General features: G+C 46.9%; 1 protein-coding gene across 1 annotated transcript in view; it reads right to left on the reverse strand.

Annotated features, from left to right (window-relative positions):
- Positions 1–768: 768 nt before the first annotated feature.
- KIF11 (kinesin family member 11) overlaps positions 769–17,363 on the reverse strand; it is a 52,809-nt gene continuing 36,214 nt past the window's right edge. The window contains exons 16-23 of the mRNA XM_073555859.1: positions 16,521–16,646; positions 15,853–16,011; positions 15,170–15,309; positions 14,333–14,612; positions 12,859–13,081; positions 12,616–12,770; positions 11,801–11,908; positions 769–1,180 (exon numbers count right to left, since the gene is read on the reverse strand). Of these exons, the coding sequence (XP_073411960.1) occupies positions 1,052–1,180; positions 11,801–11,908; positions 12,616–12,770; positions 12,859–13,081; positions 14,333–14,612; positions 15,170–15,309; positions 15,853–16,011; positions 16,521–16,646 (1,320 nt within the window). The 3' untranslated portion in view covers positions 769–1,051. The remainder of the gene's footprint in view (positions 1,181–11,800; positions 11,909–12,615; positions 12,771–12,858; positions 13,082–14,332; positions 14,613–15,169; positions 15,310–15,852; positions 16,012–16,520; positions 16,647–17,363) is intronic.

Raw genomic sequence — 17,363 nt, forward strand, 5'->3', positions numbered from 1 at the left:
TGCTACAGTGGCTCTTGTTCTCTGGGAGCAGAGCAGACAGGTGAGCCTGCAAGTCCCCCTATCAATAAGCCTTGGTCAATCATAACTCCGTCACTAGATCACCGGTTGTCCTTTTCTTGGATTATTTTTGGTAGGCGTTATATATTTTAAAAAAAAACAAAAAAACATTTGGGGGTCTTTAATATAGCGCTAAACAAATGAGATGGGACAGTGCCCACTACAGAATCACACAGGAGCTGCAGGATGGTGAACACCATGGAGTGAGAGAGAGAAGACAGCTCTCATTTCTCGGCACTGTTCAAACACAAGTTTATCAGTAGAGCAATTGGAAGAGTGAGCATTACCATGTATAGACGAATCAGACCTTGCCTCTCAAACAGATTTATGCATCAGTGTTATTTCTAATAAGAAATCCAATCACTTTCTATAGCCAAGTGAGATTTTCTATAGTTTTTATACTCAAGATGGAGCAACAGCAGCAAGATAGCATATAAAAAAAAAAGTTCTCCAGTACCACTGCCTTCCACATTGCAATGAAGTTTCCATCCAAAACACGTTCTAATCATCAGCAATTGTGCTTGTCCTGTTCATTACATGGGGACATACAGTATGCATGACTCCCACCGATCGAGCATGTGGCACATGATACATCATAAAGGTGTCAAGCTGGAAACACCCCTTTAAAGTTATTTAACGCCAAACCTCATTTTAACCATACACGTATGAAAATATCAGGCCCACTTTCTATCATTCCACCACACCGACATCTTTAAATATACAAATAGATATTTTAATTAATAATCTGGAAAGTGTAACATTTATTTAAACAATAAAAATAAAAAAGAAAATAGTTTATTGCCGAATAGTATTTCCAGCTGCCAACAATGGATGGTGAGGTGCGAGGTATAAACATATAAAAAGGTCACGTGGACACAACAAGAATAAAGAAAGTCATGAAATAAAAACAAAAAACACAAGAAAAAGTTTAAAAAAAAAATGTAAAAATATTCTTGGTAAGACCGACAACTATGTACAGGAGGAGCGTCGCCGCTCAGTTCTGGCTCCTCAGGGGCAGTTTGGATCTGGGGATTGAGGTCTCTCCATCTTCTGTGAGCTTCAACCGCTCCAGGATTGTTAAGTTCGCTTTGTTTTCCTTTTCTTTTTTGTGTCCTTTCTTTTGCTATTAAATAAGGGAGGAAATCAAAATTAAGTTATAAAGCCCATGTACTTTATTTGACAATTCTGAATTGAAACAGGACTACCCCTGGTTAGGGAGCGGTTAGTTACTGCTAGCTAGACAGTGTGCACTGTAAACACTCCCCAGCATTTGACTGACAGTTATGCAGCGTGCAGAGAAGGTTATCAACGCACTGCCCAGATGACTGAAAGCATGCAGCTGCAGGAAAAATATAACATCTACCTGTAGCCGCTGCTCCAGTAAGCAGACTACAGAGATTAATTGCCATATACCTGCAGATAAATAGTGTTTCTGTAGGACACACATTTCCTTTAACCTCTTTCTGTCATGTGACGTACTATCCCGTCCATGTGCCCTGGGACTTAATTCCCAGGGACGGCATAGTACGTCACAGCGATCAGCGGCGCCCACGTGGTGAGCGCCGCTGATCGCGGCCGGGTGTCAGCTGACCACAGCTGACACCCGGTACAATGTGTCAGGGGTGGTCACGGACCGCCCCCGACACGTTAACCCCTTGCACACCGCGATCAAATACGATCACGGTGTACCGGGGGTTAAAGGGAAGCATCGGCAGGGAGGGGGCTCCCTCCGTGCTTCCCTGAGCCCCCCACAGCAGCGCAATGTGCAGCGCTGCTGCAGGGGGCTCCATCCCTGCAGGTCCCCGGATCCAAGATGGCGACGTGGACCTTCGGGGTCCCTGCAGGGAGCTGGCTTCCTCATGCCTGCAAAGCGCAGGCAAGGAGGAAGCCTTGTGCAGTGCCTGTGACAGATCGCTGATCTGTCACAGTGATCTGTCACAGGACAGTGACGTCCCACCTGGGACAATGCAATAAAGTAAAAAAAAAAAAAAAAAAAAAAAAGTAAAAATAATAATAAAAAAAAAATTCATTTTTTGGAAATAAAAAAAAAATATCCATAGTACCGCTGAAAACGTCATCTTGTCCCGCAAAAAACGAGCAGCCATACAGCATCATCAGCGAAAAAATAATAAAGTTATAGCTCGCAGAATAAAGCGATGCAAAAATAATTTTTTATATAAAATTGTTTTCATTGCATAAAAGCGCCAAAACATAAAAAACGACCTAAATGAGGTATCGCTGTAACCGTACTGACCCGAAGAATAAAACCGCCTTATCAATTTTACTGCAGGCGGAACGGTGTAAACACCCCGCCAAAAGAAATTCATGAAACGCTGGTTTTTGTTCATTCTGCGTCTCAAAAATCAGAATAGAAAGCGATCAAAAATGTCACATGCCCGAAAATTATGCTAATAAAAACGTCAACTCGTCCCGCAAAAAATAAGACCTCACATGACTCGGTGGGTCAAAATATGGAAAAATTATAGCTCAATATGTGGTGATGCAAAAACTATTTTTACAATAAAAAGCGTCTTTTAGCATGCGACAGCTGCCAAACATAAAAACCGCCATCAATAGTAAATCAAACCCCCCGTTATCACCCCCTTAGTTAGTGAAAATAAAATAAAAAAAATGTATTTATTTCCATTTTCCCATTAGGGCTAGGGTTAGGGCTAGGGGTGTGTTGGGGTTAGGGTTGGAGTTAGAATTGGGGGTTTCCACTGTTTGGGCACATCAGGTGCTCTCAAAACGCAACATGGCATCTGATCTCAATTCCAGCCAATTCTGCGTTGAAAAAGTCAAATGGTGCTCCTTCCCTTCCAAGCTCTGCCATGCGCCCAAACAGTGTTTTACCCCCACATATAGGGTATCAGCCTACTCAGGACAAATTGCAAAACAACTTTTGGGGTCCAATTTCTCCTGTTACCCTTAGGAAAATAAAAAATTGGGAGCAAAAATATCATTTTTGTGGAAAAAAATGATTTTATTTTCACGCGCGGGCGTTATAAACTTCTGTGAAGCACTTGGGGGTTCAAAGTGCTCACCACACATCTAGATAAGTTCCGTGGGGGGTCTAGTTTCCAAAATGGGGTCACTTGTGGGGAGTTTCCACTGTTTAGGTACATTAGGGGCTCTCCAAACGCACATGACACCCGCAGACCATTCCATCAAAGTCTGCATTTCAAAACGTCACTACTTCCCTTCCGAGCCCTGACGTGTGCCCATACAGTAGTTTTCTCCCACATATGGGATATCAGCGTACTCGGGACAAATTGGACAACAACTTTTGGGGTCCAATTTCTCCTGTTACCCTTGGGAAAATAAAAAAATGGGGACTAAAAGATCATGTTTGTTGAAAAAATACGATTTTTTTTATTTTCACGCCCGGTCGTTATAAACTTCTGTGAAGCACTGGGGGGTTCAAAGTGCTCACCACACATCTAGATAAGTTCCTTAGGGGGTCTAGTTTCCAAAATGGGGTCACTTGTGGGGGGTTTCCACTGTTTTGGTACATCAGGGGATTCCCAATCGCGACATGGTGTCCGATCTCAATTCCAGCCAAAAACGTCAAATGGCGCTGCTTCCCTTCTGAGCTCTGCCATGCGCCCAAATAGTCATTTACACCCACATATGGGGTATCGGCGTACTCAGGACAAATTGCACAATAACTTTTAGGGTCCTGTTACCCTTGGGAAAATAAAAATTGGGGGTGAAAAGATTATTTTTGTGGAAAAAATATGATTTTTTAATTGTACGGCTGTACGTTATAAACTTCTGTGAAGCCCTTGTGGGTTCAAAGTTCTCACCACACATCTAGACAAGTTCCTTGGGGGGTCTAGTTTCCAAAATGGGGTCACTTGTGGGGGGTTTCCACTGTTTAGGTACATCAGGGGCTCTCCAAACGTCACATGGCGTCCGATCTGAATTCCAGCCAATTTTGCATTGAAAAAGTCAAACGGCGCTCCTTCCCTTCTGAGCTCTGCCATGCGCAGAAACAGTGGTTCCCCCCAACATATCAGGTATCAGCGTACTCAGGACAAACTGCACAATAACTTTTCCAGTCCAATTTCTCCTGTTACCCTTGGTAAAATAAAAAAAATTGAACCTGAAGTATTTTTTTTGTGAAAAAAAAAGGAGATTTTTGTGTACTCACCGTAAAATCTCTTTCTCTTAGCCTTTAATTGCAGGACACAGAACCGTCGGTGTTATGCGGCTGTCCACTAGGAGGCGACACTATGCATAATCTGAAAAAGATTAACTTTGGCTCCTCCTCTGCAGTATACACCCCTGGACGGCGTCAGCCTTCTCCAGTTTTGTGCCAAAGCATAAGGAGGAACGTAACCAAATAACAACCATGCCTGTAAGAAGGCTACTATGTACGAGCTCAAAGAACAATATGAGAACTCAACAGTAAACAACGGCCCGTAAGGGCAACAGGGTGGGAGCTGTGTCCCCCAATTAAAGGCTAAGAGAAAGAGATTTTACGGTGAGTACACAAAAATCTCCTTTACTCTGTCGCCTAATTGGGGGACACAGAACCGTGGGACGTCCCAAAGCAGTCCCTGGGTGGGAAGCAGTGGACGAATATTGTGTTGACAGATCCCTAGACTTGGGGTACTGCCGCCTGCAGAACCAGTCTACCCAGGCTCGCATCCGCTGAGGACTGGGTATGAACACTGTAGTGTTTCGTAAACGTGTGTAGGCTAGTCCAAGTGGCCGCCTTACACACTTGTTGTGTCGAAGCCTGATGCCGAATGGCCCAGGAGGCCCCTACTGCCCGTGTAGAGTGTGCCGCAATACCAGCCGGAAGAGGGGAACTGTTAAGTCGGTAGGCCTCATGTATGGTGGACTTGATCCACCTGGCAAGGGTAGCCTTGGAAGCCGGCAACCCCTTGCGACTACCTTCCGGAAGAATGAAGAGGGAATCAGATTTCCGGAAAGGTGCAGTCCTGGACACGTAAATCCGCAATGCTCTGACGAGGTCAAGCGTATGCAGAGCCTTCTCCACTCTATGAACCGGAACCGGGCAAAGGGAAGGCAGTGAAATCTCCTCATTTAGGTGAAAGTTGGACACAACCTTCGGAAGGAAGGATGGTACCATGCGGAGAACCACCTTGTCCTGGTGAAAGGCTAGGAAAGGCCGTCTGCAGGAAAGTGCTGACAATTCCGACACTCTGCGTAAAGAGGTGATCGCCACTAGAAAAACCACTTTCTGAGACAGAATGGAGAGTGGAACTCCTCTAAGAGGTTCGAAGGGTGGAGCTTGCAATGCTGTCAGGACCAGATTGAGGTCCCACGTATCCAGCGGACGTTTGTAGGGAGGAACCAAATCGGGAAACTCCCTGGATGAAAGTCCTTACTTGCGGTTTAATAGCAATGCGCTTTTGAAAAAGGACTGAAAGCGCTGACACCTGACTCTTAAGCGAACTTAAGGATAGCTTGGCATCTAGGCCCAATTGAAGAAAACCTAGTACCTTCGGGAGGGAATAAGGGAGTGGGACTTGTCCATGAGATTCGCACCAAGAAAAGAAAGCTCTCCAGGTACGATAATAGAGCTTGGCGGAGGCAGGCTTCCTTGCCCTGATCATAGTTGCAATGACTGCCGGTGAAAAACCTGCCTGGGTTAGAATCCAGGTTTCAAGGGCCATGCCGTCAAATTGAGAGCCCCTGAATTCTGGTGGAAGAACGGACCTTGAGACAGAAGGTCGTGACGGTCAGGTAGACGCCAGGGGGCGTCTGCTGTAAGTTGGACGATGTCGGCGTACCATGTACGTCTGGGCCAGTCTGGCGCGATGAGGATGGTCGGAACTCCCTCTTGCTTGATCTTCCTCACGACCCTGGCGATTAGGGGGAGGGGTGGAAAAATGTACAGGAGTCGAAACTGGGACCAGTCCTGGACCAGGGCATCCGCTCCGAGCGACCGCGGGTCGTGTGTCCTGGCCATGAAATTGGGGACCTTGGTATTGAGATGGGATGCCATTAGGTCCACCTCCGGGGTTCCCCAGTGTTGACAGATCTGGTAAAAAATCTCGGGATGGAGAGACCACTCCCCCGAGTCCATTCCTTGCCTGCTGAGGAAGTCGGCTTCCCAGTTTTCTACACCCGGAATGTGTACCGCAGAAAGTACCGACCTCGTGTCTTCCGCCCAGCGGAGGATATGAGCCACTTCTCTCATCGCCTGGGCGCTGCGGGTCCCGCCTTGGTGGTTCACGTATGCCACAGCCGTGGCATTGTCCGACTGTATCCGTATGTGCGAGGCTGCAAGCAAGTGATGAAAGGCTCTCAGTGCCAAGAGGATGGCCCTGATTTCCTGAACATTGATGGGCAATGTCACTTCCCTCTGTGACCACTTGCCCTGTGCCCTGTGATGTAGGTGCACCGCCCCCCAGCCCGTCAGGCTTGCATCGGTAGTCAGGATCTTCCATTGTCCTGAGAGGAATGGCTTCCCTCGTGTAAGCGAGGTTGGTTTGAGCCACCAATGCAGGGACCTCCTGGTTGATTACGTCAACCTGAACTCCCTGTCGAGGGAGAAAGGGTTCCTGTCCCAAGATCTGAGTATGGCTAGTTGAAGGACCCTGAGGTGAAACTGGGCAAATGGCACTGCCTCTATTGCTGCTGCCATCCGGCCGAGGACTCTCATGGCAAACCGGAGAGATCGAGGAGGACTGTGAAGGAGTGTGCGAACTCCCAGACGGATGGCCAGTGTCTTGTCCTTGGGAAGGAGCACCAGGCCCCTGGCGGTGTCGAATACCATTCCCAGGAATGTTAGAGTCCGAGTTGGGATAGTCGACGATTTCTGTAGGTTGACTAGCCATCCCAGGCGACTCAGAGTGTCTAGTGTGATTGAGACACTGACCTCGCAGTCTTTGAAAGTGGGAGACTGGATGAGGAGGTCGTCCAGGTACGGGACGACTAGAATGCCTCTTGAGTGCAGGACGTCCATGGTGGCCGCCAAGACTTTGGTGAACATTCTTGGAGCCGTGGCGAGTCCGAACGGAAGGGCGACAAACTGGTAGTGGTTTTGGTTGACCGCGAACCTGAGAAACCTTTGGTGGGCGGGAGCAATTGGTATGTGGAGATACGCATCCTGTATGTCTATGGAGGCGAGGTATTCTCCCTGGTCCATGGATGCAATGATGGACCGGAGGGACTCCATGCGGAAATGACGGACCCGTACGTAATTGTTGAGCTGTTTTAGGTCCAGTATGGGCCGGACGCCGCCTCCTTTCTTGGGGACTACGAACAAATTTGAGTAGAACCCTCAGAATCTCTCGTTCGCGGGAACCGGCACCACAACTCCTGATTGAAGGAGAGAGGAAACCGCTTGGTGGAAAGCACGAGCCTTTTCTGGTGGTGTTGGAGGAATAGAAAGGAAGAACCGGTTCAGTGGAGCAGAAGTGAACTCTATCTTGTATCCGGAAGACACTATTTCCCTGACCCACCTGTCTTCTGTAATAGGCAGCCAGACTTGCTGAAAGAGTAAAAGTCGGCCGCCTACTGGTGGGGTGTCTTCCGGAGGTCGCGAGTCATGATGAAGCGAAGTTCTGAGGTTTTCCTCCCTTGGGTTTCGCTTGGCCTGCTTTCGACTGCCAAGCCCTGTCCGGTCACTACTGCGTCCGTGGGTTGTCCCTGCGTGGAGAACGGTTACGGTTTTGGTTTTGCACTGGGCGCGAAACGGACCAGCCCGAGGAATTCCGAAAGGATCGGAATCGCGTCTGGTTTCTTCGTTTAAACGTGCGTTTCGGTTTTAGTTGAGGGAGAGAGGTACTCTTACCCCCAGTGGCATTGGCTATCATGGTGTACAACTTTTCGCCGAAAAGTCTTCCAGTAAAATACGGAAGTCGCGTGAGGGACTTCTTTGAGGCCGCATCCGCTTTCCATTCTCGCAGCCAGAGGATGCGTCTGATCGTGATGGCGTTTGATGCTATTCCCACTACACCTCTGGCGGAATCCAGGGCTGCATGAATCATGTAGTCTGCTACCACTGCTATCTGGACCGCTTGGTCCGAGAGCTCAGGATTTGAAGCCTGAAGACCCTCCTGTAGTTTTTTGGCCCAAGCCAGGATGGCCTTGCTGCCCAAACTGAAGCAAACGCAGGGCCCAGAGAGGCGCCTGCCGCTTCGAAAATAGAACGAGCCATGCGTTCTACTTGCCGGTCTGCTGCGTCCCTGAGGGTTGAGCTATCCGGCAGAGAGAGTCAAGTCTGCGCTGCTAGCCTAGAAACCGGAGGGTCCACTTCAGGTGGATCTGTCCATTGTTTGGTGTCTTTCTGTGGGAAGGGGTACTTCGCTTCCAAATATTTGCGATTAGCGAATTTTTTCTCAGGCTGCGCAAACTGTTTGGTAAGTATTTTCTCAAACTCATGGTGATTAGGGAAGACCTTAGGTGGTTTCTGAACACTTTCGAAGCAAATCCTATGTTCTGGGACTTCCGGGGCCGACTCTGGAATTTTTAGCACCCGATGAATGGCAGAAATTATGTCCTCAACTAGCGCTGTATTGCTAGGGGGAGAAGGTACCACGGACCTGTCCGTTTCGTTATCTGAGTCGGAGTCACAGATGCCCTCCGAATCCTGTGCCTCGCTAAGGTGATCCCTGGAGGGCGACCTGGGGCGGGGGTCTTCTGTGGTGGGGGATCCCTGTGGTAAATTGCACTGTCTGTCTGTGGCAGGGGACTGCCCAGGAGACCTGGAATGACGCTGTCTCTCCCTGGAGAGGAACAACCTTGTGCTATAGTGCGACTCAGGTGATCGAGACCTGTGGGTCCGCTTACGTCTGTGAAAGTCGGAAGCAGCATGTTCCTGAGACAAGCTGTCCGTTTGCTGTGTAACGTCCATAGCCGGGGCCCGACTCTGCAGAGCTTGCAGCAATGTGGCAGTTAGGTTGTCTATGGACTGTGTCATAGACTGAGACATCTGAGTTGCACATTCCGGCGTGGCCTGTGACACTGAAGCGTCAGTAGGGACTCCCTGGGGTTCTGACCCAGAGTTCTGGATGCAGTCCCGGCAGTGCGGATACGTGCTGCCACTAGGGAGCGTGGCTTTGCAGGCTGTGCAGAATGCATAGAAACATTCCTGCCTGGTTCTCTTCCTTGAGCCCGGCATAGTGCACAGAGGCTGGCTATAAGGGATCGTACAGGGGTGGCTACGCAGCGGGAACCCACAGAGAGCCTTATAGGAAGTATAGATTCTCAGCTGAGTAATGAGAACCCAGCTGTTTGTGATTTTCTAGTTTTCATTTTTAGATTCTGTCTCTCACAGTTAAGTGTACCTAAAAATTGCAGACCTCTCCATTCTTTGTACGTGGGAAAACTTGCAAAATCGGCAGTGTATCAAATACTTATTTTCCCCACTGTATATGGCCAAATTGTATTCTAAACATTTTCCTTTCTACAAGGAAAATGTACGTTGGAGATCTGAAAAACGTAACACCCTGAGGTGTCTTTAGGAGGAGAAAACTGGCATGCGGTGCCTAACATATCAAAAAATAACATGTAAAATAATCAGAGTACGAGCGCCGACAGATCCCAGTTCTGTGCCCCCCGGAGACCGCTGTGATGCTCCTCTCCTGGATCTCATCCAGAAAAAATGGCCACCGGGACTCTGAGGAGAGGGAGGAGGGGGCGGAGAGCTGAAAAGGGCGCGCTGGGCTGTGTAAAAACGCGCCCTTTCTGCCTCAATCCGCCCCTTCTATGACACTCCAGCGTGTCATTTTGGTCATCCGGGGGGCGGAGAAAAGGCAGCTTCGGCTAGGCCGAAGCCGCGGACTAAATTAGAGGCCTGATGCCCAGGAGGGCTCCAGAGCGGCGCGGTAGTCCGGGGGGGGGGGGGGCGGATTTTTACCAGACCCCCCCCAGAATGGTCGACTGGATAGCGGTGGGGGTAGCGGTTTCTGTATGGGGGGCCCCTGAAGCGCTATGGAGCCGCTGCTGTTGCAGAGACAGGGACGCAGAAAAGCCCTGTCTCTGCTGTGCCATCCAGTCCGCACCCTCCCCCGGCCCCAACAGGATCCCTCAGCCGGCCTGGGGTCCCTGGAAGCTGCGGAATGCTGCCTGATCTCCGACCCTACCTGAGGCGTCTCAACCTAATGCCCCCTGCGGGAGATTAGGGAGGGTGCGTCTGTCACCGTCAGGGGGTCTTCATCCTCGCCTCAACCTCAACCCAGACCCCTTAAAGGGGTTGGGGAAGGAGGGGGGTCTCGACCTCGAACCAGGACCCGAGGGACTGGGGAGGGAGCGACATGGGGAATAGCCACCTCGACCTCAACCGGGTACCCCTAATAGGGGACCGAGGAGGGAGCCATGCCGGGAGTCTCGCTAGAGACCCACTTTTCTTCATCTGTATTTCCGGACGAAAAAAGGAAAAAAACGGAAGAAAAAAGGTGTGCCTCCTTGCGACACTAAGCAAAAACTGGAGAAGGCTGATGCCGTCCAGAGGTGTATACTGCAGAGGAGCAGCCAAAGTTAATCTTTTTCAGATTATGCATAGTGTCGCCTCCTAGTGGACAGCAGCATAACACCCACGGTTCTGTGTCCCCCAATTAGGCGACAGAGTAAGTTAAGTTCATTTTTTTTTAAATATTAAAAAAATTCCTGTGAAGCACCTGAAGGGTTAATAAACTTCTTGAATGTGGTTTTGAGCACCTTAAGGGGTGCAGTTTTTAGATTGGTGTCACTTTTGGGTATTTTCTATCATATAGACCCCTGAAAGTGGCTTCAAATGTGATGTGGTCCATAAAAATAAAATGGTGTTGCAAAAATAAGAAATCGCTGGTCAACTTTTAACCCTTATAACTTCCTAACAAAAAAAAAATTTTGGTTCCAAAATTGTGCTGATGTAAAGTAAACATGTGGGAAATGTTACTTAAGTTTTTTGTTTGCTATATCTCCGTGATTTAAGGGCATAAAAATTCAAAGTTGGAAAATTGCGAAATTTTCCAAATTTTTGCCAAATTTCCGTTTTTTTCACAAATAAACGCAAGTTATATGAATGAAATTTTACCACTAGCATGAAGTACAATATGTCAAAAGAAAACAATGTCAGAATCACCGGGATCCATGGAAGCGTTCCAGAGTTATTACCTCATAAAGGGACAGTGGTCAGAATTGTAAAAATTGGCCCGATCATGAACGTGCAAACCACCCTTGGGGGTTAAGGGGTTAAAGGGAACATCTGCTCCTGGTCTTGTCTTTCAAATTTTTTTATTCGCTCTAATTTGTGAACCACCAGAACACCCAAATTCCGGTAGAAATTATAATCAAAATTATTGGAAAATTTGATAAAATCTGGAACCCCTGGCTTAACACCTGCGGTCTGCCATCCCAAACTTTGCTGCTGGAGTATCTGTTCCCTATGCTTCGTTAATTATGGTACCCCTTATTCCCTCTTGGTTCCATATCTCTTGCTTTATGAATAGGTTTCATGAATATGTCTATTGCTCATTTTGTACTATGTGTCTGACTGTTCATAGTTCTATGCTGTACAAGTCTTCGCTTGTTTCATATTGTCCCCCTTAAGAATTTTTTTTGTTTGTTTTCTTCTACTATACATTTATAGGTCACATTCTAAGGTTCCCCCGGTAACAATAGTTATAATTTGATAATGGGGGGGGGGGGGGTGTTTGGGTTGTGTGTAAGAGGTATGTCTCAAATCTGTATGTTAAAGCTGTTTAATAAAAACAATCTGATTTAAAAAAAGAAATTATAATCAAAATGACTGAAGCAAATTTTCAGGACAGGGTCTTACTTGGAAAAAGGGAATGCCGCCATTTTCCTGGCAAACAACATTGACATCTATGATGGACTTCTCACTTATGATGCTGTCATTAACGGCTGGTTCATCTTCAAGGGAGTCCTGAGAAAGAATGAGTCAGAACAATGGACATGTCTTATATGACTGAAATATTTGTCAAATCTATTGAAAGCAAAGGGATAACACAGATAATCTGTGCTCCCCCTAAATCTACGGAGGATTAAAAGGGAACCTGTCGATTAATGCGGCCCAAGCGTCAGGCAGCAGGAATCAGCCTGGCAATCAAGGTATATGTTTCTCTTAAAAGTTGTGGCATTTCAGAGAAAATGTTTGAAGATCTGGATGGGAATCATAGCTGAAGAGGAGACTAGTCCAGTGCCGCTCCCGGGTGGCTTCTCCCCGCTCCGCTCTAGTTGATTGACAGGACTCTACCATGTGTGTAATCATCTACAGGGTGAAGCCGGCGGAGGGCGGCACCGGATTAGTCTTCCCCATATTGTCTCAGTCCAGCTTTCAAAGCGTATGATCCCACAGGTCAGCACAGTCCCTCAAGTAGGAGTGAAAACCTTCAGGTTATGTTCACCTTTTTTGATGCATGAAAAAAAACGTCGGAATTTGTGTGAGTTTTCGATGCCAAGCGATTTTGATCGCAATGAGGAAAATTTGCTGTAATAATTCTGAAACTGGGACGTTATGCATCAAAGGTTAAAAAAAAGGGAAAAGTGCGGTCATGACTGTCGGGCCTAAGTGCACTGCTACCAACATACTGTTCAGTCAGCGCCCCCTTTCCGCAGTTACCATCTGCTCACCTGGTCCACAGGCTCCTCAGAAATGGAGACCACACTGTTGACAGCAGCTTGAAACGCTTCCTGTCGCTTCCTGAATTGTTCCAGGAGGACGTCTCTTGGTTGCGACTTTATGAGAGAATTGGGGAAAATATATTCTCTCCTCTGGGGAGTGGCACCTGCAACAGAAAGGGGTGAAAGTCCTCAGTATAGAACTCAGATTTAACACCCAACAAGATGAAGGCTTGTTGTTTCTTGGTTGCTCACCTGTTGGTAGGTCATTTCGGAGTTCTTCATTAATGTAAGAATTGACTTTATCCAGAGCAGCCTGTGCTTGATCGTGAAGCTCCAGCTGCTGCTCCGCAATCATTTCTTTCCCGTTCTTGACCTGTTCAGATAGGCTGGCTTCGGCTGCCTCCTCGGCGAGCTTCTGGTGGTTCACCATGTCTGTAATCTCAGCCACTGAGGAGGTGCAGCCATCGGCCATACCCTGCAGGAGAAATCAAAAGTGACAATGATCAATTCATCTGCAACATGTCTGCAAGTAGGAATAAAAGTTCAAGGGGTCCAGCTGCCAGACTCAATTGCAGGTAAAAGCGTAATTTTATGGTTAACCCATTAAAAAGATATATACATTGCAGAAATCAAATAAAGGGGAAACTTCTGTGAAACCAACACGTTTCAAACGCTAAACACTTAATCCTAATTTTGTATTAAGATGAAGAATGTTTGGCTTTCGAAACGCATTGCTTTCACAGAGGTCTCCCCTTTTATTTTATTTCTTCAGTGCGTGTGCGCAAATATATATATATATATATATATATATATATATATATATATATATATATATATATATATATATATATATATATATATATATATATACATATACACACACACATACACATTTTTTTTTTAATGGATTAACCATAAAATCCTGATTTTACCTTTTGTTTAATCTAGAACCTGGACCCTTTTTTCCCCTTGAACGTGCATTTACAAACACTGGGCAGTGGCGTGGTCTCAAGCTTCCTCATTATTTGCAACAAAAAGGGAGCGCTGATGTTTTTCTCTCCACACTTTGAGGAAGTAGGAACACGTTTCACTTCTCGCATATAATGTATGGAAAGAGGTCCCCCAGCAATAACAAATAGCCCGGGAATGCTGAAACTGGCCACACAATTGTACCAAATTTTATAAGTTATAGACCGGGTATAACTTCCAAAGCGCTGGGGATAGATTGGGTGGCGGTTAGGGTGAAGAAATAGTGGTAGGATCCCCACCAGTCCACAGCACCAGTGCTCTGAAAATCCCATGTGAATGGAGCGGTGTTTGAGCATGTGCACCTCCACTTATTTTCTATGGTACCTCCTGAGACAGTCAAGCACAGCCCCCTTGAAAGGATTCTAAACTTTCCAATTATTGTGGGTCAGAAGAATTGTGGACAACCCCCCCATCAGTTTTAAGAATGGAGCATTGGTTGCACATGCACACCCCCACTCCATTTATTCTCAATGGGACTACGGGGGATAGCCCTCTACAGTGCTCAGCTTCTACAGCAGTTCTAAAGAATGACTGAAGCCCCATTTTTTTCCTAGCATTTTGGACTGGTGGTCAGACCCCCAAACACAGCATAACCACATTGATCCTGTGAATAGGGGATTATGTTAGGAATAGCCTTTTAAGCATTTGCATGGCCAGTGTCTACATGATTACTATAGGAATGTGACCGGGGGCTTACCCTGTGGAAGCTTTGCAGCTGAGCTTTTGCATCCTGTAAGTAGCAGTCGTGCTGATCCATAATGGAAGCTATCTTGGCCCTGGTGGTCTCACACCAGCTCTCAGTGTCCTCAGATAGGGCAGTGATGTTGCTGCTCAGGTTCTCAAACAGGCTGTTGGATTCCGCTATGGTCCTCATGTTGGATCCTGATAGTTGCCGGATCTCGCTGGCTACATCTCCACTCTGGTCTACCAATACCTTGTGATGACTTGAAGCAAGTTCAATGGCTTCCGATGTAACACTGCAAGAAAAATGCAAAAGTCGGGTTACTGCACAGCGCACAGGATCATGTCTAATGTCTGCATTCACATCAGAAGCCACAACCATTCTCTAAAAAGGTCATGGACACCGTGCAGGACACACATCTCTAAAATAGCACAAAAAATACACAAGACTGTTAAAAGGGTTTTTTCCACTTTAAGAAAAGTAGACCCCAAACTCTCATACATGTAACAAACAAGCAGGTACTCGCACCCTGCCTTCCCTGGCACTCTTGTTACTGTGTCTGTGCTGCAGTGGGTGACATGAACAATACCACTGCAGCCAATCACTGAGCTTGGCAGCTCATACGGAAGACATTATCAGAGCTTCTGAGCTCAGTGATTGGCCGCAGGGGTGATGCGATTGTCACTGCTGCAACCAAAACATCAGAGCAGCGGCGGAGAGCCAGCAGTGAATCCAGGGAAGGAGGATATCTGCTCTGTCAGGGTTATAAAAAGATAGGTGTCTACTTTACTTAAAATGGAAAACTCCTATAAAACAATTCATTACTGTGCCCCAAATACGTTCTCGGCTTACTTATCCAGATTCTGCTGGAACTGCCCGGCAGAACTTGTCATCTTTCCTCCTTTAACAAGAAGGTCCTCGAAGCTCTGATCTGTTTCCACAGCAAAAAGATTCATCTGGTTTTGTACCAAACCAAGAAGATTGTTCAGTCCCTAAATAAAAGAGAAACAATGTAGGTTTAAATTATTAATATTCTTCATTTCAAGGATATGGCTCACCATGTGTGACCATAGATAAAAAACAACTCTGATTTCACTCAGTATGGCTCCACAAATTGCAAGGTGTAACTTCACCGGTTATGAAACCACCCAGCCCTAACCCCACCCCCTAGGTTGCAGCCTGGCCCCCTTCCCCTATGCTACAGCCTGCCCGAGGCCGCCTAGACCCCCCAGGTTGCAGCCTGCCCAAGGTTGCCACCACCCCCCCTCCCCTAGGTTGCAGCCTGCCGAGGCCACCACCACCACCACCCTTCCCCTAGGTTGCAGCCTGCCTGAGGCCACCACCACCCCCCCTTCCGTAGGTTGCAGCCTGCCCGCCCTCCTTGGCTGCATCCTGCCTGAGCTCGCCATCCCCCTTCCGTAGGTTGCAGCCTGCCCCCCCTCCTTGGTTGCATCCTGCCTGAGCTCGCCATCCCCCTTCCCCTAGGTTGCTGCCTGAGTAACGGAGGTATATGTATAACATTTACACATTGTTACCTGGGAATGGAGGGTCCGGGCAGTCTGCAGCTCCTTTTTCAAACTCTCAGACTCAACCTGAATAGTGGAAAGAGCAGAAGTGGCATCCAGACGTAACTTGTGCAGCATCATGGAGTGTTCTGTGAAGAATCTGTCCATCTCTTCTTTATGGGAATCAACCTATAACCAGAGGTACATTACAGTGAGCTAAACAAATGGCAACGAGTGAGAACATATCTGCTTGTGAACATTTACACACAAAATGGATTTTTTTTAACCTTTTTTACGACATCGGATTGTTACGCCTACCTTTTGGAGTAATATAGTCTAAAGGTGAGTATTTTAATATATTCTACACTTGCTGTGCCCTATACGTTGTAAATGGGGCCTTTCCTCCAGCCACTGCATTGATTTCTGCAAGCCTCACGAGGCCTCAGAAAAGATCAAGATCTTGCACGTCTCCATGTTTTCGCATGAACCACTCTAAACATTCAAACACAGCAACGATGTTATCTGAAAACTTCTGTCACTCCAGTAAGCCACAGGATGAAGACATTATCTGAATAGCTGTAGTTAAAGTTCCTTTATGTGATTTGTAGAACCACTAATAGTGATGGCAACACCAAAACTTAAAAAAAAAAGTGATATATTGACATATGCCATTATATCACTAGCCAGTCTTTACATACCTTATCTGCTACAGCCGAGAAATTCTGCAAGCATCGACTCATCTGAGAGTTCAGATCCAAAACAGAGGTGACAATTGGCAGCAGGTCAGATGCCAGGGCTTTCTGCAGAGAGAACCTGTGCTCATCCTGCCAGAAGACAGAAACCACAGAAGATACTAAATGCTCAGTCTAATAGAAATGGGGATAGAAAGGGAGAACAAGTTATCCCATATCCGCAGGATGATTGGTGGGGGGCCGACTACTGGGGCAGGCACAGATAGGCACAACAGGAAACTTTGTCCCAGTTACAAAGATCAACCACCACACCATTCATTCTATATGGAGCCGTCAAGTGCTTCGCTGGTCTTTTTCTGATTGTCTCATAGAGAATAAATGGAGACAAATGTCGCTTCATTTTGTAACAAAGATAAAAAGGGACTTGATCTGCTGATTGGTGCAGGGTCCCAGCAGTCAGACCCCATCAAGCTATTACCTATCCTGCGGATAGCTGATCAACTTATTCCTTGAGCACACTGAAGAACAAGCAGCAAATAGTCCCTTGCCTCCGCTCCTACAGCCCTAAGGTATAATGCCATGTTGAATATCTTGACTGCCATTTAGGATATAAGCACTTGCTTCATGATTGTGTTACCGGCTTTGTACCTTCATGATGGTTTACATCTACCTTATAGGGTCACCTGCTGTAGTTAGCTGGGTGGGTAGCAAGTCCGTTTTTTTGCACGCCATGGTCGTACGCAATCCTTCCCCCTTCATTCCATGTACTTTGTTGTCCATTATTTTATAATGCATATTTAATAAAAGTAATGTTTTATGGGGCTATTTGACTGCTTGTTCTTCAGTGTG

Source organism: Dendrobates tinctorius, unplaced genomic scaffold (assembly GCF_039654945.1).
Source record: "Dendrobates tinctorius isolate UK_male_01 unplaced genomic scaffold, ASM3965494v1 ptg000230l, whole genome shotgun sequence".
In the NCBI taxonomy this organism is placed as follows: Eukaryota; Metazoa; Chordata; class Amphibia; order Anura; family Dendrobatidae; genus Dendrobates; species Dendrobates tinctorius.